Source organism: Vavraia culicis (genome assembly GCF_000192795.1).
Source record: "Vavraia culicis subsp. floridensis unplaced genomic scaffold supercont1.20, whole genome shotgun sequence".
In the NCBI taxonomy this organism is placed as follows: domain Eukaryota; kingdom Fungi; phylum Microsporidia; family Pleistophoridae; genus Vavraia; species Vavraia culicis.
Window position 1 is genome coordinate 50,885 of NW_007360623.1, and position 27,948 is coordinate 78,832.

Consider the following 27,948-nt stretch of genomic DNA (forward strand, 5'->3'; position numbering starts at 1 on the left):
TTGTTGCTGCTCACGCATCAAACAACCATTAACCATTTTCAAATTTTAGTAAATTTTAGCAAATTGCACCAACTGAGTGTTTTATTCACTGTAAGATGTAACAGCGTGGTAAGTCAATTATTAGCTTGCACAGGTACCACGGCTTTAATAACAGTTGATCGATCAGGCCGGTCTTCCTGGTAGCATTGAAGTATCAAACCGTGTACCTGGTGTTCCTTAGCAGTAGAAGTGTGTATTACGTTGGTTAATTAAATGCTACTAGCGTTCTACCGTGTATCACAGGTAGGAATGTGCTAGCATGCTTTTGTTATCCGTTCCACAACAAATCGGCACCCTATTCGTACATGGTAATTATGTTAGCCGCACAAACTATCAATTCCGCATTTCATACCGTATCGATAGACTGTTCAAATAGACTGTTTAAATGCCCGCCGCACCAAACGAAATGTACCTTCAAGCTTAATTTACACACTCTCACTTCAGAGTATCGCTCATATTCGTACAAAATACTCGTTCCATCAAAAATTAAAGTGTGAGAATGTGGTAAAGCAATTTAACAATTTTGATAATTTATGGAAAGTAAGAGCACGCCAGACGAATTTAATGTAATTGGTAGTTAAAAGGTAGGAGACCGTTCCACACACAAAGCAACCAAATTTGTATGCCAGAGTCGCATCTGGGCAGAGACACACCAACAGTTCTGTTCATAAGAATTACTTCCCTCAACACATGAACGATAAAACGTTAATAATTTTATTAAATACAAACTGCGCTGCTTCTGTTTATAAAACAGAGCAGAATTCGAGCACCCATTAAATAATGCTTCTTCTCTTAATTGCCTGTGCTACTTCACGTGTTTTGGATCTTTCAGTTGGGGCCAAAACATTAATTTCGGTTTGATAACCACGTAATTGCCGTGTTATGTTGTGGCTGAGCGTGGACAAGAAAGAACAAGCTGAACCCATCGTAAACTCTTTGTGTTACACAACGGTACGAAATAAAACTTTGATTTTTCTCCTCTGCTGAGCAATCAGCTTTCGAGTTGTCTTTTTATTTAAATTGAGATGATGATTGATAGTTAAATTATTATCAGCGCATTTAATTATTAATTTACTATGCCATTCCTTTTTATATTCAATATTACATTTACGGTATGAAATGCAATTTTTACAAGACCAACTCATCTACGATGATGGTGCGCTGAATATCTGCGCACCAGTCGACCACCGTGTTGTTGCAGGTAGAAGTGCTGTGGATCAGCAATTTTTTACATCACATCAATTTAAGGAGCAATTTTGATGAAATCACTGATAAACGATCAGCACTCTGAGGTGTGTAAGATCGTGAGCAAACGTATTGTTAATAGAAAGGACCGGCACAGCAAACCGTACGGTAACGGTGCTGTACCCGTGTTATTTGGCAGAAGAACCATCAGCACGTTCGTTCAGTATGAACTTGCTGGTTAAAAGGCACCTCGTGTTTGTGAATGGGCAGGATGTGCACGTACAGTACGATTAAGTCGTACGAGGTACTCTGCCGATACAATGCAGGTACGCGATGCATCACTCCTCAGATCGTACGTAATAAATCACTACGTTTTATTTCACCGTAAATACGTACCGGTGTTAAATCAGTGCTGCTCAGTTGCTGTGCCCTACGAGTGCAATTAAATTTTATATTTTACTTATTGACGAGAATTTCCTCATAGCACGGTTAGTGCTACGTGTTATGACAGAGTATTTCATAAGAAAGGGTTTTAACGAATTATTGTTTTAATCACGCTAAAGGAATGATCACGCTGTAACAACGCTGTAACATTCTTTTAGTCACGTCATAGGAAGCGTTTCCTTCATTCCGTTCCTCGTCCATCTCAAAACCAAAAATCATACGCATTTAAGCGAATAATTGCACCCCTTCGCCTACAAATCAAAAAATGGTAGTGCATAGCAAAACGAACACAAAAAGGGAATGTACCAACACAAGCACACGCGTAGTAGAGCTTAGAATAAGCAACATGCACATAAAGATATACGCAACAACACGCACATGCACACGCGAAGTGCTCAAGCATATCGGACGTGACATGCTTGTGCTTGCATTTGATGGCAGCTTTGTGGTTCTTATGGGAACTGACAGAGTGTACGATGTGTATGAACGGTACAGGCAGCGGCACCGTAGTGTTTATCTGATCGGTGTGGATGCCGGGCACGGAGTGACAAACGATTTTTACAAGATTAATGAGAACGTGGTATTTGAGAGTGGACAGGGGATGGACAGTACGTTGCTATCGATTGTGCGTGCACAGTTGGACAAGGTGGTGAAGGGAAAGGAACTGTCATGTGAAGGGACTGGGATGGTGAAGCGTACGGGCGTACACGTGGTTGGTGACCGGTTATGTGATGTGCGGAGGGATGAGCCGTTTAAGTGTGGATCGGTAGAAAAGATTGAAGGTGGAGTAAACGGGAAGAAGGTGAACGTGGAGAGTGGTAGGCAGAAAAAGGGTAGGACGATCATTTGTGCCGATCAGAAGACGGCTCAGGTGCACCGTGCTACCGACCAGAAGAAGTGCACCAGCCAGCAGAAGTGCACCGACCGCAAAAAGCAAAACGAGTGCGATTTCTACGGTCTGCTCGATCTCACACGCATCCACACCAAAAGATCATCAACAGCCAAACAACACCAAAAAGATAGCACAGCATTCACCGATCTGTACAAATACATAAAATCAAAACTATCACACCACGTTTCCACGCACAGGAAGTGTGCGCCCGATGAATGCCACACGCTCATCTGGAAGTGTAAGAAATACAAATTTGTGTTCTACGGTGCCAAACATGAACACGAGTGCGTTGTGAGCATGGCGAACGGCCTGGCAGCCCACAAAGGCTTTATAGAGGTGTGCATATCGCTGGATCATATGATGTCGAACACGAAAGGTAGGTTTGCATTTCTGTATGAGCACCGCGATGATGCCGTGCTGTTCACATGGGGCATACCGGTGAAGCGCAGCCCTATATTCACGCAGGTTGAGCTGCACAACTTCAAAAGTGCACCGGAGTGCTATGCACGCGATCTCAGTGTAAACATGATCGTGTACAACGAGTGCATGCATGGGCACAGGTTGGGGGGTGTCAGGCACATGAGTGTCACACGGCACGTAATTTTTGTGCTGATGAGCATCAAACCACGGTACATTCCGGTGAGTCAGGTCTCCAAGTACATGACGTTCTACAAATACGTGTGCGACACGATTTCGAAGTACGGGGGGATGGTGCTCACGGAGGATATGCTGTTTTCGTATTTTCTGCTGCCCACGATATCGTGCGCAAAGCACTTTGCGATGGACGTGTACCGCGAGTTTAAGCACTCGTTCAGTTCCAAGATGCAGATTGTGATGCACACCGATGACGAGTGTGCGCAAACGATCGATAGGTTTGTTACGTGTGATGCGAAGAACTCACTGGCCAAGATCGCTAAGTGCGAGACAGAGGGCATTTTGTTTACCGAGGATATTCTGTGCATCTGTGAGGACAAAGACTCTCTCCAGGACTGTTTTCAGATCGGAAGGTGCAACGAGATCAACTACTACAAACTGGCAATGGTGTAAGTAAATTATATTATGTTACGTGGGAGAGAAAGTGCCATCAAGGACATTGAACGGTGTATTTCGTATGTTTGCTATTTTTCTTTTCTTAAACATGCCCGTTGCATCCATGGTACATCTTCTTTCTGCTGCTCCCGTATAACTACTTGTCAACGGGTGCGTCTCTTACCACATCACATCCGCTCCTCACTCTCACCCAACCATTCCATTCTCACCGTGTGTTCTAGGAAAAGGCACCGTTCTCACCCTCGTACCGCAATTAAATGACAGAACAGTTGGAAGGCGATAATCCGAGATTGCTATTCTGCACCATCTAAATTCGTACGAGCACGTACGCACGTTTAGTAAAATATGACACGTTCCGTTCTTGTCCGCGTTTTGTAACACGTGTTGCACCCTGTGGCTAAGCTCACAACGTAGCACTCGTACCGTACCGTTGGTATTGCGGTCACAGTTCGTATTTGATGCGTTGCTCCTCGTTTGCGGTGCAGTTGCATGAAATGTTGTCCTCGTACATTTCAATTTTTTATTTGCACTAATTTCAGTGCCACGCACTTTCTACCACCGTGTTCGCTACCACGCTCACCTCTCATCTTCATTTCCAATCTCTCCTCTTAATTTCTAATCTCTCCTCTTCATTTCCAATCTCTCCTCTTCATTTCCAATCTCTCCTCTTCATTTCCAATCTCTCCTCTTCATTTCCAATCTCTCCTCTTCATTTCCAATCTCTCCTCTTCATTTCCAATCTCTCCTCCTCATTTCTAATCTCTCCTCTTCATTTCCAATCTCTCCTCCTCATTTCCTATATCTCCTCTTCATTTCCAATCTATCCTCTTAAATTCTAAATTTTAGTTCACCCTTCAATGCATCCACTCATAGTAACGGCAGAGCCCCCAATCCCCAAAGAAAAGATCCTGGCACATCTTACATCTCCGAAAACAGCTAAAAAGGCAGATGCCCTGCGCACCATGATAACCCTTTTATCACAGAACGCCGACCTTTCAGAATACACCACGACAGCAATACGTGAGGTATGCCAGTGCGGTGACACGCAACTCAAAAAGATATTCTATCTGTTCCTTGAGATGATTCCAAAGTGTGACAAGGATGGCAACATGTTGGCCGAGATACTGCTGATTGCCAATCAGGTGCGCAAGGACTTGGAACACCCCAACGAGTATGTGCGTGGCAGAGTGCTGCATTTTATGTGTACGTTGATGTATGGCGATATAATTGAACTCATGTTCGGGCCCATCGTGCACAACCTGGAGCACTTGCATTATTACGTGCGTAGGAATGCGTTGCTGTGCGTAACGAAGATTTACGAGCATTTTGGTGCGAGCTTTCCGGATATTCCTGATCGTATCAGACGGTGCATGGCGAAGGAGACCAACCCGTACTGTTTGAGACAGTGTTATGCATCGCTGAGAGTGTTTGAGAAGGTGACAAGCACTTATCTGGAGAAGGGCGCGCTGGTGAACGAAATCGTGCACATGCCCTTTAAGAATGTGCCTGAGGAGCTGCTCAGCGTTGTGCTGTGCGATGCACCTACCGAGGAGTTGCTGTGGATGTGTATCAACAGCAACAAGTGCAGGTTTCAGTGTGCGCTGCTGCTCATGCGCCATAAAAACTCAGAGGATCGTGCAGTGCGCATTATCTTGGAGATCATCCGCTCGGAGCCTTCGCTGAAAGAAATCGGGCTGCAGTGCATCAAGGACGTGTACTACACACGCATACAGGTGAACGAGCTGCTCACGCTGCTCGACAGCAATGTGATGCATATCGTGTTTGAGCTGGTGTACCGCGTGGCAGACATGGCCGACTACCCCGTCATTTCTGAGTTCATACTCGGCATGATCAAGCAATCGCACGGTGACACGCCCTTCCTCATCTTTCTGATCGAGCAGGCGATTTTTATCCGCAAGAATTTTAACGTGCACAACGCCGAACTCAACAGAACGGTTCAGCAGTTCGTGCTCGGTGATCCTGAGGCAGCATACGCAGCGATTAACCTGCTCGAAAGTGACACGCATTCTCATCGATACCTGCTCAGCGTGTTGCACCGTATAAAGTACGGCCGGATATTCAGACGGGTTGTGAGCGCAGTAGCATCGAACAACGGACTTGCACATGAGTTCCTGGGAAAGATCGATGAGATGGTCGCCGGTAATGCGCTCTCATCGACCGTATACTTCGGCGTAGCGTGTGCACTTGCACTCTACAAGTTTTTCCGAGAGAGGGCCCTGGACAAGAGGGTTGTAGCAGATAAGGTGCTTGAATTGATCAAGCGGGGAAGGAAGGAGGAGTGTTTTGATTTCAGCAGTTATGAAATCATGGCGGGCGTTCTCGGTGATGTACTAAGCGATAACGGTAAGGATGAGAATGCTGGTCGTGCCAGTAGCACGGACAAGGGCAAGGAACGTGCTGATAACGGCGCGAACAACAACACCGGTCACCACGTATTAAAAACAGCGAGCAAGCAGAACGTAAACGTGATCAGAACCACGAACAAGGACGTGCTCGATGTGCTCACCTTTAAGTTCCTCAAAACAAAACGGGCCGATGATACGGACGAACAAATCAAAGCGTTTCTGTGCCCTAAGAGTGCGGACAGAGAGGAAAATTCGTGTCAAATGACGGGCTACTCCGATCATTTGTACATAGAGGCTGCGTTCCGTGTGAGCAGACTGTGCGTGAACATCGATTTGCTGGTGGTGAACCAGACCAACAAGGTGATACAAAACATTCTGTTCGATTTTACGACGAGCTGTAACATTACTCATAATTTCACGTGCCTGCCCCTGAGCCTTGGTGCACGCAGCATCATCAAAATGCCGTTCTCGTTCACCATTAAGGAGGTGTTTAACGGGTTCATCACAGGATGCGTGTCGTACACCGTAAAAAATGTTGGTCATGTGCTCAACATGAGCACGCTTAGTTTCAGGGTGAACGATTTCTTGCAGAGCAGAGTGCTTGAGAATGAGGAGTTCAAGACACAGTGGCTCGTGCTTGAATGGGAGAATACGTATACGAGCCGGTTCAGGTGCATGCATCACGTAGAGCACATCTTCCGTGCGATTGCCGAGTGTGTAAAGGCGTATGTTGTTGACGTAAGAACGGACAGGAGCACCTTCCTGGTTGCCAACCTGGTGTGCACCACATTTCTTGGTGAGGATGTTCTGATCAATCTGAAGATCAGGCGCGATGAGATGGTCTACCTCGATTGTAGGATGAGAAGCACCGAGGAGGCCCTTGTAAAGAGTCTTAGCGTTGTGTTTAGTGAACTGCTGCGCCGTATGAAGGAGTGAGTATCAATAAACGGTTGTTTTAGGTCTTGGGCTGATGAGCGTGTTCCACAGCTGATTATTGAGCATGATTTATATTTGTGATGTATGGTTTGGCATGTTCTATGGTGTGTCCTGCCAGCATGCTGCTCTATGACTTATTACGGCCAATGCTGCATTTCTTAATTTACCTCCATTTCTCAGGTACAAATGGATTATTCATTCACACTGAACCGTTGATTACCGCTGTATGAAACACTTTATCCTTTTACCTTTCAGCACATGCCGAGCAAGGAGGTACATCCCATTTTACTTACTCCCGTTGCATTTTCTTCAATTCGTTCCTACGCCACCGGAGGTCAAAAACCTTTGCTCCGTGCTATTCAGTTCTCGTGCCTTCCCGTTTATGCCATGATATTACTCCGTTCTATTTATACTTTTGTGTGTTTGAACCTTCATATTGACACGTATACAATTGCTATTTTCAGCCGTCTTGACCTCACGACAGCACGCATCTTCCCAGGTAACAGTCGTGTGCACGACTCTGCAAGTTTACAGGCTAAAACGCAAACTAGAAAAATATAAAAAATCACGCCGGTAGCACTCCATAACGCAGCCGTTACAAATAAAAGGAAAAGCAACAAACTATTTTAATTATCATTACTCCGCGTTCTTTATAATAAGCGTAGCGAAGGGATATAATCCGTGCTCATCCAAGCTCTTCCTGTCATCCTCCACAAGATCATCACCCAGAAATATTTCAGGATCTGCCAATCCTACTTTGCCTTCAATCTCCCGCAATAGATTCGACACCGACTCATCTTTTTTCATGATTACGTCAAAGGATTCGCCATTCTCTAAATTGAAAACGGTGATGGAGCACTCATCAGGACCAACAACCGGCTTCATCTCTACAGTCTTTTCAACACCGTCCTGCTCCCTCTCTTTTTTCTTCTCCTGTTCCAATTCGATTCTATCTGCCTTGATTTGATCGCGCAGCTTCTTCAAATGCAATCGTTCCTGCTGCCTCAACTCCTTCTGCCTTTTTAGCTCCTCTAACTTCTTCTTACGTTCCCTGTCCTCCTTTGTCTCTAACACATTCCTTTCATCACGATTATCCATTTTGCACATCTTTTCCTCGATATAATCAAGGAGTATTTCGAGGTCTACACTTGCCGTGTTCTCCAACGCCTCTTCTATCAGCTCATTGGAAAAGCCCTGCTTTTGTAGCTGCACACGCACCTCATCTGCCTGCACATTCTGTACCATGGGGTAAAAATTAATAACCCTTTTGTTGTTGCGTAAATTAAGGAAACATTCGGTACGAGTTTAATGTATCCCTCAAAGAAAGCAGAACAAAGCATTTATGGGATTATTTGATGTATGTGGTGTGTAGTAAATACGGAAGTATGCTGGCAGAATTAATCTAAACAATAAAGAAGCATTTATGAAACCGTTTCTAGCATAATGAATACATGACCAATGTTTAATAATATGTCAAAAACGTGATAAGTTAGTGTGAATATTGCGCAGTGATATGATGTAAATATTTCATTAAAATACTCTTATAGCTCAGGTATTGCAACCTTTCTCATGTATATAAATATGGTTATCATACAAAGTTTATTTTCTTACCTTTTGCTGTAATACTTTTATATCCTTAACTCATCAGGCAAAACTGTTAAACTGTGATCTTTTCATTTACCAATGAATAAGTCATTTTTTAATCGCAACGAACGCTTCTTTTGAAGCCTGCTTTATAATTACCTATTACCCCATTTACAACCGCTTGAAGCATGCAAATGTTATTTTTGCTATTATAGACTTTAGTTAACACCAATTTGCATATATTTATTCCGTTACATACAATATAAACCCGCTTGAGAACACTAAAAGGAGGTACTCGCAGTTGTATGTGATTGATACGAACGATGCCACAGATCTGAGATCGAGAAACCCTGCAAATGAGAAGTGTGACAGAGCAATACTACGCAATCTTGACATGACAATAAGAGAAGTCAACCCGTATGCAGAATCTTGCTGAGGTTGAGAGAAGTGTAGTGCGTGAAGGAAACATGTTGATGGTAAATGTAGAGTCAAACAAGAACATTCATCGTGACATGAACAGGTACAATGTTCCTACAACGGGCGAGATTACGATGATATTCAACGACAAAAACGGCGAGCATTCATTCAAGAGAAGACAGTTTTCGGTTCTTCTTTCGTTTGCGATGACAATCCACAAGTCACAAGGTCAGTCATTTGACAAGGTAGGTGTTTATCTGCACAGCTCTGTCGAGAGTGGCTATGCAAACGGTCTAAGGGTGTATGTTGCTGACAATGGAGACCAAGGAAAGTGTGAGAATGGTAAAGTATACACAAGAAATGTTGTATACAATGAGCCATTATAATGAAAGTAAATTTATTGATTTTGTAACTATACAACAGTTGGTAGAAAGGAATGACCTAATGTTTTAGTTATATTCAAAAGCGCTATTTTGTATATAATCCATTCAGACACCCGTTTTTGAAAAACGGGATAGCGCAGCTAAGTTAGTCTTTGCATAGAACTGGACATAAGAAACATTTCTGGACCTACTCGCTGATGTAAGTAGCTACACATCTTTACGACATGTTCTTTGTCATTAAACACAGTTTAATAGATCTGTTTCATGGGTAAAAGAAATGAACATATCTACCCGTTCTGCACTATGTACTATATGTAGTAATTAGAAAGTAAATAAACGTATTATTAACAAAAAATGTTAGTATATAAACCAAGTATTATCCAGGCTATTTATTATTTTTGTTCATTTTAGCAATTATATGACTCTTGCTATTCCATGCTCACTGGCTCAATATTTACACATCATATGAATAAGGGTATGATTTTTCCGTTTGTGCATTTTAGGAAAGCGTATAAATACAAAAAATTTGTCAATACCCCTTACCAAATATGCAAATTATTATAATGCTGATCAGATCGGTGTATGTGATGGACAACTCGTATCCTGACCAGGATAGTGGTCGTATCGGAGAAAGTTCTCAAAGCAACACTTTCATATATCCTGGTATGGAAGTAGTCGGCCATCCTACACAGTTGACCACTTGTAGTGATGAATCACAAGAACATGCACAACATGATTGTGAAAGTGCGGGAACGAGCAGCTCAAGAAAACGCAAGAGAGTGAGCGGGCAATCGAATGAAGGTCGCTCGAGCAAGCTTGAAAAGTTACAAAATGTCATTTTTAAAGTTATAAATAAGAGAGAAGATTTTGCACAAGAATATAATCAAACTACAAAGGATAATTAAGGAGATTTGGAGTTGTCCAGGTATTTTGATAATTTAAAAGAAATGTTGGTTAAGTTTACAGATGATACACACAAAAATAAGGGAAAGATAGTTAATACGGGAACAGATAATTGTGATGGTTTGTCACATATTTCAGAATATGTTACATTTAGAAAAAGCGAAGAAGAACAAATGAAAAGATTTAAATTGTTATTTTTGGAGCTGGATATTGCACAAGTTGATGTTCCTTGTGAGGGTGTGAAAAAACTTTCTCAGCTGCTGAAGCTTTACGCCAGATACAACGATGAACTTTATTCTCTGCTAACAACTAATTCTAAGATAAGTGAGGCAGAGTATTTTAGTAGTGAAAGTGTGAAATGTGTAGGTTGTAGGCATTCTCATCGTAATAGCTGTTTTATTGTGCAAAATGTGATCGATAATTTATTTGTAAACTCATTAGAAATGCTGTACGGAAACAAAGTTGTTGACAAGTGTTTGCTTTTTTCTGAGTTTACAAGCCTTTGTGGGTATTTTGTGCAGTTCCACAACAATGTAACAAAAATATTGCTGCGTGATAAAGCGATCACGATATATCTTGTCAGCAGAATCGAAAACATTGCAACATCATGCATAAAACTGACGGATAAAGGAGATAATCCGTTCGATAACAAACAGAATATGCTGAGACAGATCGTTTATCGTTCCTTTGTTCGTACATTTCTGTTTTCACAACTTCTTTATGTCTTCAGAGTTGAGTCAAGCGTTATTTCTAAGTACGTATTTTTTTCCGAGTTGGAGTATACTTGCTCAACAGTTTGTGGTGCGAGTAATCCTGATACTGTTTGCGATACTTTTTTGGAAGGATATGAGCCTCTATTCTTTTTGCTGTCCGGTTTATTTGACAAGATTGGATTTACAAAATATGATTGTCTCGCTACTTGGGATAAGAATCTAAGCATGGAGCACTTAAATGGAAAATACATTCTTGAGCAGATTCTTTGTATCCATTCACGTCATATGAAAGAGAGATTAGGACAAAACGTAAAATGGTTGTATGGATATATTGGACAGTATCTCTCCACAAGCTATTCTGAGAGGCGAGATGAAATACTTAAGAAAATTGAGGAGTTGGATTATAACAACTTTGAACATATGGCACAGCAAGTTTGTGATCTTTATAAGTGTGTTAGAGGACATCTGGAAGAGTTGATACGGCGGTAAGTAACACCCAGATATGTGAATCATAAGATTAAATAGTATTTATGGATTTGTGTTGTCTAAATATTACATGTGTTTTTGTAGTAGTTTTTATATCTAATATTACGGTTCATTATTATTGTGAACAAGCATCAGGTGATATTATCATCGCATGAGTAAAAAGACAACACAGAAGCTGATTGATCAGTTCTGAGAAATTAATTATTTGACCCTTCGAGAAAAATAAAAAATGTTTGTTTCACGTATTCGCACTGCATGAAGAGTCTAAAGTTGTTTTGCAGCTCATTCTTTCCGAGAAGCACTTAGTCATCACTTATAAGCAATATCTACTTTGTAGTACATCTTAATAAATTTTTATACACTAACACATACATCAACTTTAGTGAATGTTACATAAAAATGTGAATAAGGAAATAAAACGCTCTGTTCTGAGCTTGTACAAGAACGCTTACTATTGGTCGAGTTAAATGGCGTTCTACGAACACATTAACACGCATTTTATTCGTGTGACAATGGATTAGTGTTGTATTTCTGGAAATCATTTCCACGGCTCAACATCTCGTTCATGCTTTTTTGTCAGACCTTGTATTTTACTTTCATACAGTCTTTCTACTGTCCAACACTGCATTTTTCCCTATATCCTGTTTTATTTTACTTCTTAACACCTCAAGCTCCTTTCATCTCGCGTGTGCATATGTTTTTTGCTCATACTTAACCCATGAGCTTTTCAATCGTACAGGGCCTAAAAGACGAATGGCTTAACAAACTAAAGACGAAAACAAACCGCAAAGTATGCATTTACTACAAGAAAGAGCATAGGAAAAGCATTGTATATTTCCAATGCGGTGATAAACTGGCAATCGGTGAGCACCGAGATGACGATCATGTTCTTATCGTGCAGAAGAGCGATTTTGCAGACAAAACCTGTTTTACATTCTTTTTGTCGAACGAGAATGTGCCAAGAAACTTCAACAAAATACCTAAAAAATACGCCAATCACCTTTCGATCACGCAGTACTACGAGAAGCCGTGCGCACTGAACTATGTTGTTAGTCCATGCAATTACACTCCTCTTGTCTCGTTTATACACAACAAACGCACATTTTATGCATTTATGCGTAACAATTCCTTTTATATATGCATGAATGACAAAAGGATAAAAGAAACACTGTTCGTAATGTGCATGAATGATCGGAAGAGCAAAAATTTTGTGGACCGGAAAAATACACTGGTTGTGTTGCTGCCCACCAAGCATGTGATGGCGTACGATGCACACAAAACGGCATTTTCATTCCTTGAGGATGCTGTACATGACGTGCCGAGCAACATCCTATCAAATGCTCACAACACCTTGGTGATGCTCAACGAGCAGGTCCAAGCACGGTTACGTATTTGTGCGTTTGCTAAGATACCATTGTTAAATTACAGTGTAGACAGTGCTCTGAACAATATCTACAAGGGAATGATGCGTGCAAATAGAATGGTAAAGAATGAGGGCATTGATTTCGAGTGGTATGGCACTGAGGAGACGCTAACAAGCGGATGGTACGAGAATGTGGTGGAAATAGAAATCGTAGGTGCGATGATGATTGGGGTGAAACGTTATGGAAGGGGTGTTAGTGCACGTTTGCAGGGCTTTGTTGCCAAGAGTACCGTAGGAAACGATAGTGTAGATAAACCGGGCACCTACTACGAAGGTAAGAATGCTTATGAATATGAAATGATGAAGAGCGAGCATCCTGATGACCGTGGAAACGTGGCGGCTAATGTAACGGGCAGTATTATCACTGGCAAAGAAGAAATTGCTCACAATAATAGTTCATTTGAGCTGAGCAGTGAACTAAAACAATCGGTCCTTTGTAGTAGCTGGTGTGATACGATGTTGGAAAATAATGCGGGTGTTTGTGGAGAAAAAACGGGCAAAAAATACGATGATATTTGCACAAGCTATGACTTAGAACGGAAAGAGAACTATTCCAATGCAGCGGTTGAAGAGATTATGAGCACGGACGGAAAGGCCAATGAACTGGATGATGTAACCGAAAAGGAAAATAGCGAGGAAATAAAAACAGAAGAGCCTAATTTTATAGAAATGACTGTTCTTAAGAAATTTCTGAAGTATGTTTCGAATAGCAAAGAGCTTTTCAGCGAGCTGCCCCACTGGCTTGTAAGGACAGACCTGATTTCCAAAAAATTGAAGAACTTAGTACGGCAGCTAGGCAACGATTACATAAGAGAATGTATTAACATGCTTAATAAACATAACTCGGTACTTGCAAGCAGTAAAAATATGATATTTGTTCATGTCAAGAACGAGAACGAACTGAAAGGCGTGATAAAAGAGAATTGGAGGATGCTGAGGAGATTTGAAAGGCTGATTTACCTTGATCACGATAACTACTTTTATTTAAAACAGGGTGATGGTGCGCCCAGAGAAAGGATCGGGTGTAATACGCAACACAAAATACCCCTCAGTTTCCTAGAAATGGCATTCAGGGGCGATGTGATTGGCAACTCCTACTTTTACGGCCTGACAAAGAAGAACGTTGATGTACTCAAGGTCTTAGAAGTATATGCGCTCAAATATCAGAGAATAAATGAAATAAGAAGCAATATTTACAAGTTGTTAGGTCTCAATGAGTTTAAAATAGAGCAAAATCAAACAATACGTACGAGTGTAATATGCATATCGTGTAAAAATGAAAATATTTTGGTAGTAAATGATAAAATAAACAAATGTAGAAGATGCTTTAACAAGTTTGGTATTGAAAGCGTAGAAAATGCGTTAATCAGTTACATCTATGAAAGGGTGCGAACCAATGAATATGTGTGCGGTAGTTGTAAAAATTATTGTGAGAAAAGATTAGCAATGGAGTGCATGTGCGGAGGGAGGTACCAAAAAGTAATTACTGACTATTCGTTCATCAAGAACGTGGTAAAGACCAAGAAAATGTGTGATTATGTTGATGACATAATGGCAAAGGTTTGAGAACGGATCATACGTGTAGCAGTGAAAGGGAGATGCAGCTCATGTCCGTAACGCTTTATTTCGAAGATATGTTTGGATACCAGTACTACACGTTCCGCCCAGTACCTACCGGACAGTTCAGCTTGAGCCAGGGATCGTTTACACTAAAGGACTGATTTACAGTGCACCGATCAGGGTGTATTAAGCGGATATGCAGGTCAGAATGGCGTATTGTGGTTGAATGGGTGATAAGTTCGTGCTTCCTTTGTACGAATTGTCAGGCGGAAGTGCATTATCAATTTTGGTTGGTCTGCTTTATGTCGTTTTAGCTGCAAAGTATTTTACATTTTACTTTACATCTTCGCTCTCCACACTATGTTTTACCTCATATTTTGGTTCATGTTAGGTTAAACTTCGCATTTTATCCTTCATTACCACTTCCTATCCTATGCCTTCCCCTACGTCTTGCTAAGTCACGATGTAGACATGTTCGTTGCAATACCGTGCTTTTGATTGCTCTGCTGAATCGGTGCATTTTCTACTGATTATGACTAAAAAATTATTTTTTAGGTCTGCCCATTGATGCTCATCGATATCGCCTTCAACATCACACATTACAAGGAGAACGAGTACGATAGCATAATACAGCACTGCATGCACAACAATACCATGCCTATTTTCGTAGGTACAAACGTGGATACCTCAAGAGAATGTTTACGGCTTGCAAAAAAATACCATACTATGTGCTATTCGGGTATACACCCAACTGAAAGCGGGCGTTACGGTGATGTATCTGAACTGATTATTGATGACAGTTCAATTCTGGCACTGGGGGAGTGTGGATTGGATTATGATCGGCTGATGTATGCGTCTAAACATGAACAGCAGGCAGTTTTTAGGAAAATGTTGGCAGCAACACACACCAACTATTTCTTTCATTCAAGAAATGCTCATAACGATTTTCTTGAAATCGTAAAGGAACGTAAAAGTGCGATAAACGGTGTTGTGCACTCCTTTACGGGCACAAAGGATGAAATAGTACAACTTTTAGACCATAACCTGTACATTGGTATAAACGGTTGTTCTTTGAAGACCAAAACAGATATTTTTGATGTTTTGCCGCTAAACAGATTGCTATTGGAGACCGATGCTCCGTTTTGCTGTGTGCGAAAGAGCTACTACTATTGGAACGAGAAGGTACCTAAGGTTAAGAAGTACAGGGCAGGTGATGTAAAAATTATTTATGAATTGGTGAGTGATATTTATGGGATAGGATGTGATGAGATGGAAAGAATAGTTGAGGACAATTTTGTACGTGTTTACGGAGACAGAGCACGGAAAGGAATGCAGGAATGGAGTGCCTACATGAAACATACCAGCAATGGCCATGGTGATGAGCTTTAGGTGGAAGGGGGTGTTAGTATGGCGTAGGATGATTTCATAGAACAAGGATCTATCATTTGGTGTGCTGAGCGTGAAGAATAGGTTTTGCACACTTTACGAACGGTTGATGATCTTACGATTTGGACAGACAAGGATGTTGAACAGGGTATGAATTGGTAGCGTGAACTAATTTGTAAGTCGGTAATGGTGGTATGGGCAGATATGATGTAGAAGAGCACCAGAATAATCTGCGAAAAGACAGGTTTTAACGATAAAAGCACTAATCAATGCGTTTTATGAAACGGAATAAGAAATGAAAATGATTGTTCAAGAAGGACTCTTCGTTTAGTACTGGCATGAGGTGGTACCAATTTTAACAGGAATACTAAAAAGGTAGAAGCACACCATTTTATGTAAACTTGGTTTTCAACCAAAATTTGGGATTATTTGGTGTGAAGACGAAATGTTCCTCCGTTGAACAAAACAATGCTGAGATGCGTTGTGCAGCCAATAAATTACATCGATGCACGAATGCTCTCTTCAACACTAATATGTTTATTTTACGTGTTTTATTGAGCGATCTATTCGTTGATAATCAACTCAACCACGGCATATACCGCAGTGGTATATCAGCCGCATCATTAATAATTAATTTACAATTTCTGTAGATGATAGGATGGTTTAGAACAGCACTGCTTAGTGTTTACAGCATTGCATTCTCACTATATCGGTGCTTTGGATTGTTCAATGCTTCATATTGTTCTATCGCCAATATTTTTTACATCACTGTTCATTTCATGTGCTCCCAACGCGTGCAAACACCCTTTTCAGCGTAAATTTAGCATTCGCTCATCTACACCTCTTTGATTACCACCAAATATGTTGCCATATCACCCTTTCCCAGATAAATACCAAATTTGAATGCTGTCCAGTTGCACACCACCGCTCCTGCTACAGATCACTTATTTATCTCACGTAGCACTAATATCATAGCAAACGTACCTCACGCTACCCCTGCTCAATCCTTGCTTTCAAGCTGCTGTCCTTTTCTGTTGTATTTTTCATCCCCCGCTGACAAAAGGAATGAAACTGACCTACAAGCCTGCACAGAGAAGAAAAAGCAAAATGCTTGCGAATGTAAATTTAGATGATGATATTGATAAGTATTGGACTAATGCGACCAAAGTGTTGGACAATGATGTGTATGAGTTGGAGGAGTTCAGTTTTTTGGAGAAAAGTGTTAATTTGGAGGAGATGGGCAGGAGGGATGAAGAGGGTGTAGTGGGAGAGATGGGCAGGAGGGATGAAGAGGGTGTAGTGGGGGAGATGGGCAAGAAAGATGAAGAGGGTGTAATGGAGGAGTATGGAGGTAGCACGTGTAAACGTGTCGGTATTGATAACGCTGATGCAGAAAATGAACTTACGGCTGAGATGAATGATGCTAGTGTAGCAGAAAAGAACGGAGGTGGTGTAAACGGTAATGATGTTGAGATTGAGGGTGTCCAGCAGTTCATCAATTTTAGCAGCTTAGATGATGACAGTTTCAGTGTTGGTGGAGAGAGCAATGGCATGATCAGTGATGATGGCAATTACGGAGAGAATGCTGATGTTGCAGAAAACGATTTGGTGGCAGCGAAAGTGAACAACCGTGCGAAACATGAAAAAGATGATTTTTTGGTTGCTGATGTTGAATTAGTGCAAAATGTGGGTGCGAATTTGCGAGAGTTGGAAGGAAGAAAAAAAAGGAAATCGTTCTTTGACTTCAACACGATGAAAAAAGTTGAAATGATGTGTAGTGCTGGGGATGATGCTGTGAATGCCGACGAGACTGTCAAAGAGGAGGAAGGTGCGCACAGCGGTGCGCAGTACGAGGATGAAGACCTTTACGAAGAGGGCAGTGTGGATGATTACAGCATGGATGGGATTGAGCATGGTGAGGAATGTGACATTACTTATGAGGAGGACCGTACCAGTACGCAGCAGAACGAGAGCACTAAACAAGTTGGCATCGATACAAGCATCGTAGTAGATGGGGAGGAGCAGTCGCGTAAGACACCTGAGGAAAAATCTAAAACACGTATGCAAGGAGAAGAAATAAAAGATGGTGTTTCTGCCATGCCGATGAGGAAGAGTGTGAAAAGGAAGGTATTGCAGAACAGAACAAATGCAAAAAAAATGGAAGGAGAGAGTAAACGCAAAAGAAGAAGTTCGTCAAATGAAAGCATGGACAGCAACGTACTGAGCAATATATCATCGAGACAATCCAAGAACGGCTTTGTTCCTCTCGTGATAGAAAGTAATTTAGAAACTGCCATTCTGAACTTACAGGAGAACGCGTACATAGAGGATGACTCGGCAACCAAAAGCTTTTCATTTTACGTTACAAAGGGTAAATTTACAATAAAACGGGGAGAAAAGGAATTTACGTTGAAGAGAGATGGAATGCTGGTAATAAATGAAGGTGAATCGTTTGTTTGCAGGGGAATGAGCAGAGGCGGTAATACAGGGATCGTTACGTATAAGATTACATAAATCGGTTAATACGGCATTTTATCGTGGACATAGGAATATCATACAAAATTATTAGCTGTGCTAATTTCATTTATATAAAAGTTAATTACGTTCAATTACCTGCTAAGTAATGTTTGTTCAGTCTTTAACGTATCATTGGATGTTTTGCTGCCATTAATTAATGTTTGGCATGCTTTGGCAGGATGTGTGCTGCAGCATGAAGAGGCAAGTAAACGTACTTTGGTGAAAACATGGTAGTGTGCTGTGCTGTGCAAGAAAGGTAGTGCAACGAGCACTAACTCTTAGCAACAAACATATCTGCTGCTGGTAAGTCGTTATTTCTTTCCGTTAAATAATTACTGCCAATTCTATGCTCTATCTCGTTTATATCCTTTTCCTGCGTATTTATACGCCCTCGCCCATGCATAACCATGCCTTCGCCCGATATAGTCAATTATGTGACCTTGTTGCGTTTTTCACCGGAGAACTATCCATACACACGGCCCAAGCCATGAATGGAGCGTACCGGCTTGTTATTTGTTTCCATTTACTCAGGTTATAGCCTGTGCTCACCCTTATTTGCCATACGTATCCACACTCTCACATAAAAATTGTATTTTGGGCCACCGCTGAGTTGCGGCTAGGTCATTCAATCATGCGGGTCTAATTTTAAAGTTTCCCTGTTTCTTCGCCAAGTTGGGAGCATGCCCTGCAAATTCTCTTCTGCATTTCCTACCACCACAGGCTGACAACTATCAAAACATACTTAACAATAAGCCAGCAGCATGTTTATCGCAACTTCATGGTTACACGCGGGTTAAAAACAAGGGTAGAGCATATTTTCTAACAACTGCGTTAGAACGGCCCATTTCATGGTTATTATAATAAAAAGCGCTTCTACAAGAAGCTCTTGTTTTAACTCATACAATGACCGAGGAACAGGCTCTTGATTAAATTAGCGTTCAAGCTTAGGATAATGTTCTTGTCGCGCTGATGTAAGTAATTGGTGTTGTTGATTAGCACTACGCAACAGCATTCAACACACTCGCCAAGAGCTGTTCATGATTGTGCACCCAACCACGGACATAAACTGGAAATAAATCGTAATTTAATTATCTTATTCTACTTCATCCGTAAACGAAATATTTTTTTCATAGTACTCTAAGAGGGCAACAGGACACCTCTGATGCACGGTCTTCGCATCAACCGACATCCTCTTACCTGAATTGAAGAGGATATCAACCATCAACCTATTTTTTTTCTCGTCCATATACACATTTTCAATATTACTTACCTCCTGCGCCCATTCATTTGTAACCTCAGGCACCGCCCTAGGTTTAGCAGCACTCTTTTTCTTTTGCTTCTTCTCTTCTTCGAACTGATCAATAAGCTCCTTGCTAAATATATCCTTAGCATACTCCCAAGTATTTTCATTTGATGGGAATCCTTCCCATTTTATTAAATATTGCTTTTTACCCTTGTATATACGGCTGTCCACAATCTTTTCGACCTGGTAAATGTTGTCATCCGACATAGGGGTAAAATTATTTACTCAAAAGAAACTTTGGATGCAAAGTCTGTGTAAGACAACAGATTGATGGAACTGTGGCATATTTTACCGATGTTACGCCATGAAAATAAATTAAAAAGGTATGATAGCATTCTTTGCTAGATATAACGTACTTTTAACGATGGACAAATAGATACGTTCATATGTGTTATATACCTGTATATTCATATTTGCAGACACAAGTTCGAGCAATGCCTGCTTTGTTGCACCAAATTTGGGATGCATTTCGTTCATAAATTAACTAAAATGCTGTTAATTTGGCTTGCGATGCGCAGAAAAATATTTTAAAGAAAACGACATTGAGCCATGATCTGTTATATTTTTTAGAATGCTGTTTATATGTGTGGTAGAGTAATTATTTAGTTTCTGTTTAGCAAAACATGGCTGCAATAGAGGGATAGCTGTGTAAATCTTAACGAGCAAGTGTGAGTTGGCAGCAACACTGATATAGCATTTATTTGCACCACGAACCGAAATAAACATATACATGCTGATAACAGCTAAGTTAGAGCTGTGGCGCCATTCAATGTAATATCAAGCAGCAATGTAATAAGAAGGACAATACCGCAGGTTATTTCTCAAAATGGTAAGGTAATGCTAAAATAAATTTAATTTTCCGGATAATTCTACTATTCTCATGGTTCTTCACTTATAAAGGATTGTAAATAACTAAGGAATTAAACAACGAGTGTATGTGCTGCCATAGCAAAGAAAATGTGGTATAACTCGCATAATACAAAATCGCATCCGGTGCACGATACAATCGGAAGACCGAACAGTTTGAAGAAGAACACAGACTTGAGAGCAAACAAATCATTCATTGAGAATGATCTTCTGAAAAGTGTTACTGACCAATGAAAGTGTTGGCTAGCCCCGGCGAAGTCGCTACAATGTATGAACGCATAACGACATTCTAACCTTTATCGAGAGATATCACCACAGTTTCAAGACTAATTCAGCAAAAACATCGTTTCTCAATTTTATAGGGCATATTATCTCGCAGCTTCCCGTAGGAGATACAATCCCATCGTTCTACATTTCTAGATACTTTAATATTGCGTGTAAAACAATATTTTACTCCCTTTTGGCTGTTTTTGGCAAGAATAAAAAAATGAGCTCGGCAACCAAGCGGAGAGACTGACCTCTCTATTTCGAGCATCGGAGTTCTAATTCTTCTAAAGGAACATGTGACGCTGTTCAAGAGATCCTCAAATTGTCAAAATAAAGAAACTGTGTGTAATGTTAACTTTTTGGTAAGGATGAGGAGTAGTGATGTACATGAAAGGTGTGCACACCCCTACTCGTATGAGAGAATATGATCTAACTCTTAAAAGATATAGAATTGCCAACTCGTCTTGGCACCTGAGGATAAAATAGAACAAGCTGCAACCGGAGGCTTCACGGATGTGATACAGGGCCCAAGACTGATGAGTTTCGAAAGGGTATTTGTGCCTATATCGGTCGAAAGAAGAATGAAAATGAAAGCCAACACTTGCTATTTTACGAATAATTGATCACGACAACGGCTAGAAAATGTATTTGTACCTATGCTTAAGTTCTGCAGGAGAGGTTATTCCAAATTGTCAATTGCCCTTATTAGATGGTTAGGCTGATCACAGAATGCACCCGATAGTAATGTTGATGCTTATTTTCAACGTTTTGTGTGCTTTCAAGGATATTACTGGTAGTGTTTGATGGAACTTCAATGTTTTACCGAATGGTAGAATAGACAGAAGACACAGCATGGAAACATAAGCTGACAATTTTGGCTAAATTGCTATAATTTGAATCAGATATTGCTCTCACAATGACCGAATCGCAGCAATCCTAGCCAAGGAACGAACAGCCCTGGCTCGAATTAATAAGCCAAAAATGTAAATCAAAATAATTACGTTTGCTATTACATTTTGTTCTTGATATCTTGGACTGGCAAGGAACAAAATATACGATGGTAAAGTGCCTGGTGTCCTTTCCAAGAATGATAATTCTGCACCGCAAATATAATTAATATTACCGAAAAGTACATTCCCAAAATTACTCATTCTCTAAGAGGGCTACTAGAAGAATTGATGTCGATGAATTTGCACGATTACGTAACCAAAATTCTTGTATATATCTTTCTATTTAGGTCAACTGCTAACAATAGTTCTGATGAATATATGATACTATATGATTTGGGAACCACGAATATGTCGAGATTTATAACCTCTCTGGTGAATGGTACAACAAAATGTTCATACTACACTGTGCATACCCATAGCTCTGGACAGCAGGCTGAACGGGTCGTAGAAGCGACCAAGGATACAAGCACACACATAGCGATGCCAGCTACACCCAAGGCGAAAAAAAAGCGGTGGTCAAGCTATTATGAAGTTATACAGGCAGAAACTGATGGAAATAAAACGTTCAAAGTCGTTACTGTTGAATTTTCGAAGACTCTGTTCACGAAAATGATGAGCTTAAAGAGAAATATAAGCACATTCTTCTCGCAGGATGAAATCCATCACATATTCAAATACATATTTGTGCACGTGGATGATAACACTCTACTTACGTATAGTGTGTGCATGAACTTGCAAGATGATCCACAAATATTTTATCTGCTGTCGGACTACGGTAGAGAGTACCTGTCTTTGAGACATTCAAAACAAGCTTGCGCACTTAAACGCTGTCACGATTATGGCGGTGCTCTTATAAAGTTTCGTGAAGCTGTTAACGCCACAATCGTGCTGTTCCTGACAGAGGGTACTATGCAGAGGATACAAGTCTATGGTAAGAAAAAAAGTCGATCTGTAACCAAAAAGAAGATTCCATTAAACGAGTTCAAGCTCGGTTTTCTGTTCGAGTGTCTCGAGATCGGTGCTATCAAGTCTGGAGATGATTTCGATGCTCTGTACGGCAAGTTCATGTACAATGGCTATAATTCCAAGTTAACTGTGATCATACACAAATTCTTACCGTTTGCAAACATTTTTGATTTCATTTTAGGTGCAAAAAATTGGAAGTTTGAGCCGTCTTTGCTCACTCCCCATAACTTATGGACACAGCAGCACGTTGAATGCGTTACTTTCAAAGTGTTTATTTTGGTACCATCAGATGATGCTGAAGCTCTTGACAGTCTTCATCCCCTCGAAAATATCGATTACGCTTTCTTTGCGGTAGACTTTATCAATTCAGAACCACAGTCAATTTATAACGCGAAAATATGTTTTTCAGAATATTTGGATGCGCATCTTTGCAGCATTCCAGGGAATATTACAAGTGTTCTGTGCAAGCACATGACCTTAGACTACGATTTCGTGTTCAAAAAACGTTTTAAAAATATTACATTCCACAACTGCACCATTGGGAGCGGGTGCACTGTTACCTTTGAGAAAGGATACGAACAATTGGTGATGGACAACACTAAAGGACGGCTAGATTTGTCTGGCACGGCAGGTCTTGGCATAGTTAGCCTGAACAAAACAAATTCTGTATTAGCCTTCCAGAAAGGGAACGCGCATCATTCCAGTCTTTTCTCACTCGAGCACGCACGTATTGATGGGAACGTTGCTATCGGCGAACAAATAGAAGAACTGCTCTTCTGCAACGTTAACTTCAGCGAGACGGTCACGTTAAAAATTACAAGCCATCATAGACGCATCGATATAAGAAGATCATCTGGATGTTTTAGCTTGATGGGTGAATTTAAAGGTGTGTTGAATCTTCAGTTTCGTTCAATTATGGAAATCTCTGTGAATGAGCATGGATCTAAAACATTATCGCTAGTTTGCCGAAACATCACGAGCAACATCAAGTTGGCCGATGCATACGATACCGTTATTTTGAACGATACCAACATCAGCAAAGGTTTTTGCTTTACGGTGAACAAAAAGTGCAAGAAGTTGCTGGTGAAGTGCTGTTCAGGAGATTTAGATCTTTCTGAAACCGATATTTTGAAAAGTATCGAGATAACATTTACAAATGAACCATTTCATAGGCTGAACATGAATGGTCCTATCAATACGACTCGCTTATCCGTGTTCGAAGTTCCGTCCGATAAGACTGAGCTACCGTGCCTCTTTAAACAGTTTAAACGGATACGATATCTGAAAATTGGACGGCTTACTACACCCGCTCAGCGTATGAGCCTGGAACTAAACATCCTGAGAAGGTACCTGACAGCAGCTTCTATTTTCAGATCTCGTTCAACGAATTATAGGAACGAGTCATTGAGCACCGCTGCTTGTCAATATCAATTCGATGCTGTAAACCTTAGGATGACAGCTGATCACGTCTTAGAAGGCATTTTTTACGAAAATGTGATGTCGGGAGTCGAAGTGCTAGAATACGAACATATCATGATGAGTGACAATAACTGCAAATATTTACGAGAAATGGGCAGCTTAAAGGTTTTCAAGGCCTCTATAGAGTACCTGACAAGCGAATCGCTTATGTGTTTGCCTCCCAGTATACAATCGCTGAACATTTACGATTCACAGACCAGTGAGGACAACTACCAACTGTGCCTGCTTGCTCTGAAGCACTATCCGCACTTGAAAATTCTTACAATCGGTGGCGAGTTCTTCACCAATACATCGAATTTCGGGTTGTTGCCCAAGACTGTGGAGGTACTGGCAATATCGTACGTCTGCCAAAGTGCTAGTGTTCCCGTGGCTAGCAGTAAAAGAACAGAGCTACGTGAGCTGTACGTCCATGTAACCGAGAAAAGCATCTTCAATCACGATATCGGTGTTTTAGACGCCAACATAGCCATTTTCCTACAGCAAATATTCGTTTTTATTGATCAAGATAACCTCAAATGCCTCATTCTATCATCTGTTGATGATTATTGTGAAGTAGATCCTTCAACTTATGCCGTTCTGAACCGCTATGACGGACGACCTGGCCACGGAATTGATACTTGATTGAGTTTATCCAAAGCGTGAAAGGATCTGTTCAAAGCGCAGATCGGAACAGGCAACCAAAGTAAATTCTGTTATGTCGCAGTTTTTTAAAATATCATTGTTAAGTTCAAATTACGGTATCAACTCAAGGAATGTACCAAAGTGAATTGGTCTGAATACCAGCTCGCTGTTATTTCATGTCCATGGTGCAATCCTTGATCCTCTGTCACGTACATCTTTTGAGCCTGTCTGTTAGTTACCACAGCTGTTCCGGTTGCTGCACCATGCGTTCACCAGCTTTTCTCCATTTATTTCACGCTAATTCTATCTCAGTGCTTAATTTCATAAATCGCCGTCTTCTAACCAATCTTCATCAGTAAAGCAGCGTAAAAGACAGGCCTAACACCATCTTTATTTAAATCTTGGCGTATATTCGCTTTAATCACAATTATGAGCTGGTTCAGACCAAATACATCGAACAAACAAGTATTCTGGTTTTGGTTCTCACAGAACCACTTCTTGTCATGTTCGTTACCAAGCACATGTTTATCTGTCTCTTCGTACAGTAACCTTTAGATAAACACACTTTTCTGTTTTTGAACTTGTCACGGGTAGAAAATGCTCCTTCAGTGCCACGATTTGCCCGTTAGCGAATAATTCGTAAAAACACGATTTGCTCTTCCCCCTGATGCAAAAGAAGGAACCCGTTTTTGACTTTGAAAATTTCATCACAACGAACCTCAAGTTGAAGGAAAAGGATGAAATCTACTGCAAGCCTTTTCAAAAGTCCCAATGCTTCAATCCCCGCTGCCAAAAATTGCACGTCAAGTTGGATAAGGCCGTGGTGTGCAAGCACTGGCTGCGTGGCCTGTGCAAGAAGAACGAGAAATGCGAATTTCTGCACGAATACAACCTAAAAAAGATGCCCGAATGCTGGTTCTTCTCTAAGTACGGTGAATGTTCAAACATTGAGTGCCATTTTTTGCACATTGATCCGAACAGTGAAAGCAAGGAGTGCTTGTGGTATAAAAGGGGGTTTTGTAGGCACGGGTTGATGTGCAGGAACAAACATGTGAAGAAAAAACTGTGCTACTCGTATTTCTACGGGTTCTGCATTGAGGGACCGGAGTGCAAACTCGGACATCCCAAGGCTGAGCTGCCCATTAATATGGAGCAGAGAGGTATTGAAGAGAAGGACATCATCAGCAAGCCTAAGCCGCCAATTGATGCCGATATTGAGCAGGTTCTTTGAGGTATAGCAGCCGATTTGTCATTCAGGGTCCAACCCTGCACACAAATGCGGGTCCACCGCACGGTGCTAAGCAAATAACCTGTATTTTATAACGCGAGCTCATCGTCCCAACCATGGTTCATTATCTTTGTTGGATCGCTGCCCACATGTTGACATTAAATAAAACATTCTCAGCAGTTCATACATGTTGGGTAAACCGTATGTTATCATGGACTGCTGTTCACATCATTTGTTCGTTCCATGCGTTCTTCTCCACATCCTCAGTCGTGAACTGCTGTTCACATCATTTGTTCGTTCCATGCGTTCTTCTCCATCTCCGTGCGGACCGCACCAATAAATCGTTAAATTTTTTGCCCTTCCATGATCATCGATCTGTGCTCCGCCCTGCTCCACAAACTCAACAAAAACCTTGAGCTGCTCAACAGCGCCCCATCCATTCCCACACATCTGTACGGCCCCCTCTACCAGCAGGTCTGTCGGTTGAACACATTCGATGAAGATCTGATAATGGCACGCATCGACAAGATTTACAAGTCACTCAATAACAGCGTGGTCGTGCCTCCTACGCTTGTCAAGTTGTACCACGGTAGCGGAGAGCACACGGACAATGACACGGTTACCGGTGCGCTTGTTGGTCTCATAGGACAGAACATCATCAAGCCGTTGATTGAGGACGTGGAGATGCACATGCGCTATGAATGTGGGTGCGAAGTGCCTGAGATGCCGGCGAGTTTGTGTGTGTTTGGTGAGAATCTGGCATGGGTGGATGAGAGCAACGTAAATTCATTTTTGGAATCGGTAAGGAACAGCAAACACGTCCTGATGCACGCGTACCTGCACACATACCGCACTTATCTGCCGTTTACGTGCGTGTTCCTCGTACAGACAGATCGTGGTGCGTACGTTGTAGACGCCCTCGAACACAAAAGGCTGGTTGCAATGCTTAGCTACGATTGCACGTACCGTAAGTACATGAATGGAAAAACGTTGCTTGCGCTGAGAGAAGAGTTTAGGGTTGTTCCGTGCTGCTGTTCCCTTGTTAAGGTGCGCGAGTGCTACTTTGTAGATTTTCGTATCAGGCCGATGCAGGGCGAACTGCTGCGCTTGGACATAGCACCAGAAAAAGACGATGAGGCTGTGCTTGAGAGTGTAAAGCAAACCGAGGAGAGGATCAGTGCACAAAATAATATCACAGGAGGAAAGAGGAAGGCTCTGGACGATATTCTGAAACTGAGGGACTTCATAGCAAAAAATAACAACGAAAGCGTGAACTACGTGCTGACTGAGCGCCAGCTCAGTCTTATACTGGAGAAGATGCCGAAGACAAAAATACAATTCAAGAGCGTGCTGCCCAGGTGCTCGCCAATACTGCGCGCACACATTGAGGACATTCTTTTCATTTTAAATGAGGTTGTGGAGAATGATGGTACACAGCCGTGTAGTGGTGTAGAAGACTGCAGCTCGAGGTGCACAGAGAATGGTAGCAGCACCATTGGGGGCGGAAATGCCGTGGAGCGCAAGTCAGACAGTGCTGACCCGTCAGGCCATCACGGCATGGCCAAGGAACCGGATAAGGGCGAACAAAAACTGAACGATAGGTTAGAACGTATCGAGCTGAGGAGCCATAGTGCAAATCATCTTGAAATAGACAGCAATATTGCAAAGGTTAAGTACCACACGTTTGATTATGACAAGAACGTTGTCGAAAAGGTCAAGAACAAATTCAGGCGAAAGAAAAAGGGTTAGAGTGCGTAGTTTCATCTTTTCAGCACAGCTGTGCTGGAGCATTTTCTACCACGGGATCGTCCATCCGTAATTCAGACAAATTTTTCGTTTCTCAGACCAGGCATAGAAGAAATGTGCGAAGTGCGTAATAAAATAATTTAAGGCGTTGTACATCTAAGGCTCAGCTTTTGTGCTGAGCTATGCAAGTCGTATGTTTAAGAGACGGCACTCAATCTTCAAAAGCATGCTCCGTGT

General features: G+C 41.4%; 13 protein-coding genes across 13 annotated transcripts; 11 read left to right on the forward strand and 2 right to left on the reverse strand.

Annotated features, from left to right (window-relative positions):
* Positions 1 to 1,927: 1,927 nt before the first annotated feature.
* VCUG_01349 (uncharacterized protein) lies at positions 1,928 to 3,616 on the forward strand. The gene has a single exon (XM_008076176.1). The coding sequence runs from the start codon at positions 1,934 to 1,936 to the stop codon at positions 3,605 to 3,607; it is 1,674 nt and encodes a 557-aa protein (XP_008074367.1). The 5' UTR covers positions 1,928 to 1,933; the 3' UTR covers positions 3,608 to 3,616.
* Positions 3,617 to 4,467: 851 nt separating this feature from the next.
* Positions 4,468 to 6,938, forward strand: VCUG_01350 (uncharacterized protein; the record flags this gene model as incomplete). Its single annotated transcript, XM_008076177.1, has 1 exon — positions 4,468 to 6,938. The coding sequence occupies one exon, from the start codon at positions 4,468 to 4,470 to the stop codon at positions 6,910 to 6,912; it is 2,445 nt and encodes an 814-aa protein (XP_008074368.1). The 3' UTR covers positions 6,913 to 6,938.
* A 232-nt stretch (positions 6,939 to 7,170) lies between these two features.
* Positions 7,171 to 7,473, forward strand: VCUG_01351 (uncharacterized protein; the record flags this gene model as incomplete). Its single annotated transcript, XM_008076178.1, has 1 exon — positions 7,171 to 7,473. The coding sequence occupies one exon, from the start codon at positions 7,171 to 7,173 to the stop codon at positions 7,471 to 7,473; it is 303 nt and encodes a 100-aa protein (XP_008074369.1).
* Positions 7,474 to 7,525: 52 nt separating this feature from the next.
* Positions 7,526 to 8,157, reverse strand: VCUG_01352 (uncharacterized protein; the record flags this gene model as incomplete). Its single annotated transcript, XM_008076179.1, has 1 exon — positions 7,526 to 8,157. The coding sequence occupies one exon, from the start codon at positions 8,155 to 8,157 to the stop codon at positions 7,549 to 7,551; it is 609 nt and encodes a 202-aa protein (XP_008074370.1). The 3' UTR covers positions 7,526 to 7,548.
* A 1,687-nt stretch (positions 8,158 to 9,844) lies between these two features.
* Positions 9,845 to 10,201, forward strand: VCUG_01353 (uncharacterized protein; the record flags this gene model as incomplete). The annotated part of the gene is made up of 1 exon (XM_008076180.1): positions 9,845 to 10,201. One exon carries the CDS (start codon positions 9,845 to 9,847, stop codon positions 10,199 to 10,201), a length of 357 nt encoding a protein of 118 aa, XP_008074371.1.
* Positions 10,202 to 10,243: 42 nt separating this feature from the next.
* On the forward strand, positions 10,244 to 11,412 carry VCUG_01354 (uncharacterized protein; the record flags this gene model as incomplete). The annotated part of the gene is made up of 1 exon (XM_008076181.1): positions 10,244 to 11,412. The coding sequence occupies one exon, from the start codon at positions 10,244 to 10,246 to the stop codon at positions 11,399 to 11,401; it is 1,158 nt and encodes a 385-aa protein (XP_008074372.1). The 3' UTR covers positions 11,402 to 11,412.
* A 704-nt stretch (positions 11,413 to 12,116) lies between these two features.
* VCUG_01355 (uncharacterized protein) lies at positions 12,117 to 14,387 on the forward strand (the record flags this gene model as incomplete). Its single annotated transcript, XM_008076182.1, has 1 exon — positions 12,117 to 14,387. One exon carries the CDS (start codon positions 12,117 to 12,119, stop codon positions 14,385 to 14,387), a length of 2,271 nt encoding a protein of 756 aa, XP_008074373.1.
* Positions 14,388 to 14,948: 561 nt separating this feature from the next.
* On the forward strand, positions 14,949 to 15,770 carry VCUG_01356 (TatD family hydrolase; the record flags this gene model as incomplete). The annotated part of the gene is made up of 1 exon (XM_008076183.1): positions 14,949 to 15,770. One exon carries the CDS (start codon positions 14,949 to 14,951, stop codon positions 15,768 to 15,770), a length of 822 nt encoding a protein of 273 aa, XP_008074374.1.
* A 565-nt stretch (positions 15,771 to 16,335) lies between these two features.
* VCUG_01357 (uncharacterized protein) lies at positions 16,336 to 18,574 on the forward strand. Its single transcript, XM_008076184.1, has one exon. The coding sequence runs from the start codon at positions 16,833 to 16,835 to the stop codon at positions 18,279 to 18,281; it is 1,449 nt and encodes a 482-aa protein (XP_008074375.1). The 5' UTR covers positions 16,336 to 16,832; the 3' UTR covers positions 18,282 to 18,574.
* A 777-nt stretch (positions 18,575 to 19,351) lies between these two features.
* Positions 19,352 to 19,794, reverse strand: VCUG_01358 (uncharacterized protein; the record flags this gene model as incomplete). Its single annotated transcript, XM_008076185.1, has 1 exon — positions 19,352 to 19,794. One exon carries the CDS (start codon positions 19,792 to 19,794, stop codon positions 19,378 to 19,380), a length of 417 nt encoding a protein of 138 aa, XP_008074376.1. The 3' UTR covers positions 19,352 to 19,377.
* Positions 19,795 to 21,899: 2,105 nt separating this feature from the next.
* On the forward strand, positions 21,900 to 24,758 carry VCUG_01359 (uncharacterized protein; the record flags this gene model as incomplete). Its single annotated transcript, XM_008076186.1, has 1 exon — positions 21,900 to 24,758. One exon carries the CDS (start codon positions 21,900 to 21,902, stop codon positions 24,735 to 24,737), a length of 2,838 nt encoding a protein of 945 aa, XP_008074377.1. The 3' UTR covers positions 24,738 to 24,758.
* Positions 24,759 to 25,404: 646 nt separating this feature from the next.
* Positions 25,405 to 26,144, forward strand: VCUG_01360 (uncharacterized protein; the record flags this gene model as incomplete). Its single annotated transcript, XM_008076187.1, has 1 exon — positions 25,405 to 26,144. One exon carries the CDS (start codon positions 25,405 to 25,407, stop codon positions 25,966 to 25,968), a length of 564 nt encoding a protein of 187 aa, XP_008074378.1. The 3' UTR covers positions 25,969 to 26,144.
* Positions 26,145 to 26,328: 184 nt separating this feature from the next.
* VCUG_01361 (uncharacterized protein) lies at positions 26,329 to 27,863 on the forward strand (the record flags this gene model as incomplete). Its single annotated transcript, XM_008076188.1, has 1 exon — positions 26,329 to 27,863. The coding sequence occupies one exon, from the start codon at positions 26,329 to 26,331 to the stop codon at positions 27,712 to 27,714; it is 1,386 nt and encodes a 461-aa protein (XP_008074379.1). The 3' UTR covers positions 27,715 to 27,863.
* Positions 27,864 to 27,948: the final 85 nt, after the last annotated feature.

What these genes read in the sequence shown, in the direction of transcription:
- VCUG_01349 (XM_008076176.1), top strand. Translation starts at nt 1,934, where the DNA reads ATGGTAGTGCATAGCAAAACGAACACAAAAAGGGAATGTACCAACACA.
- VCUG_01357 (XM_008076184.1), top strand. Translation starts at nt 16,833, where the DNA reads ATGAAACTGACCTACAAGCCTGCACAGAGAAGAAAAAGCAAAATGCTT.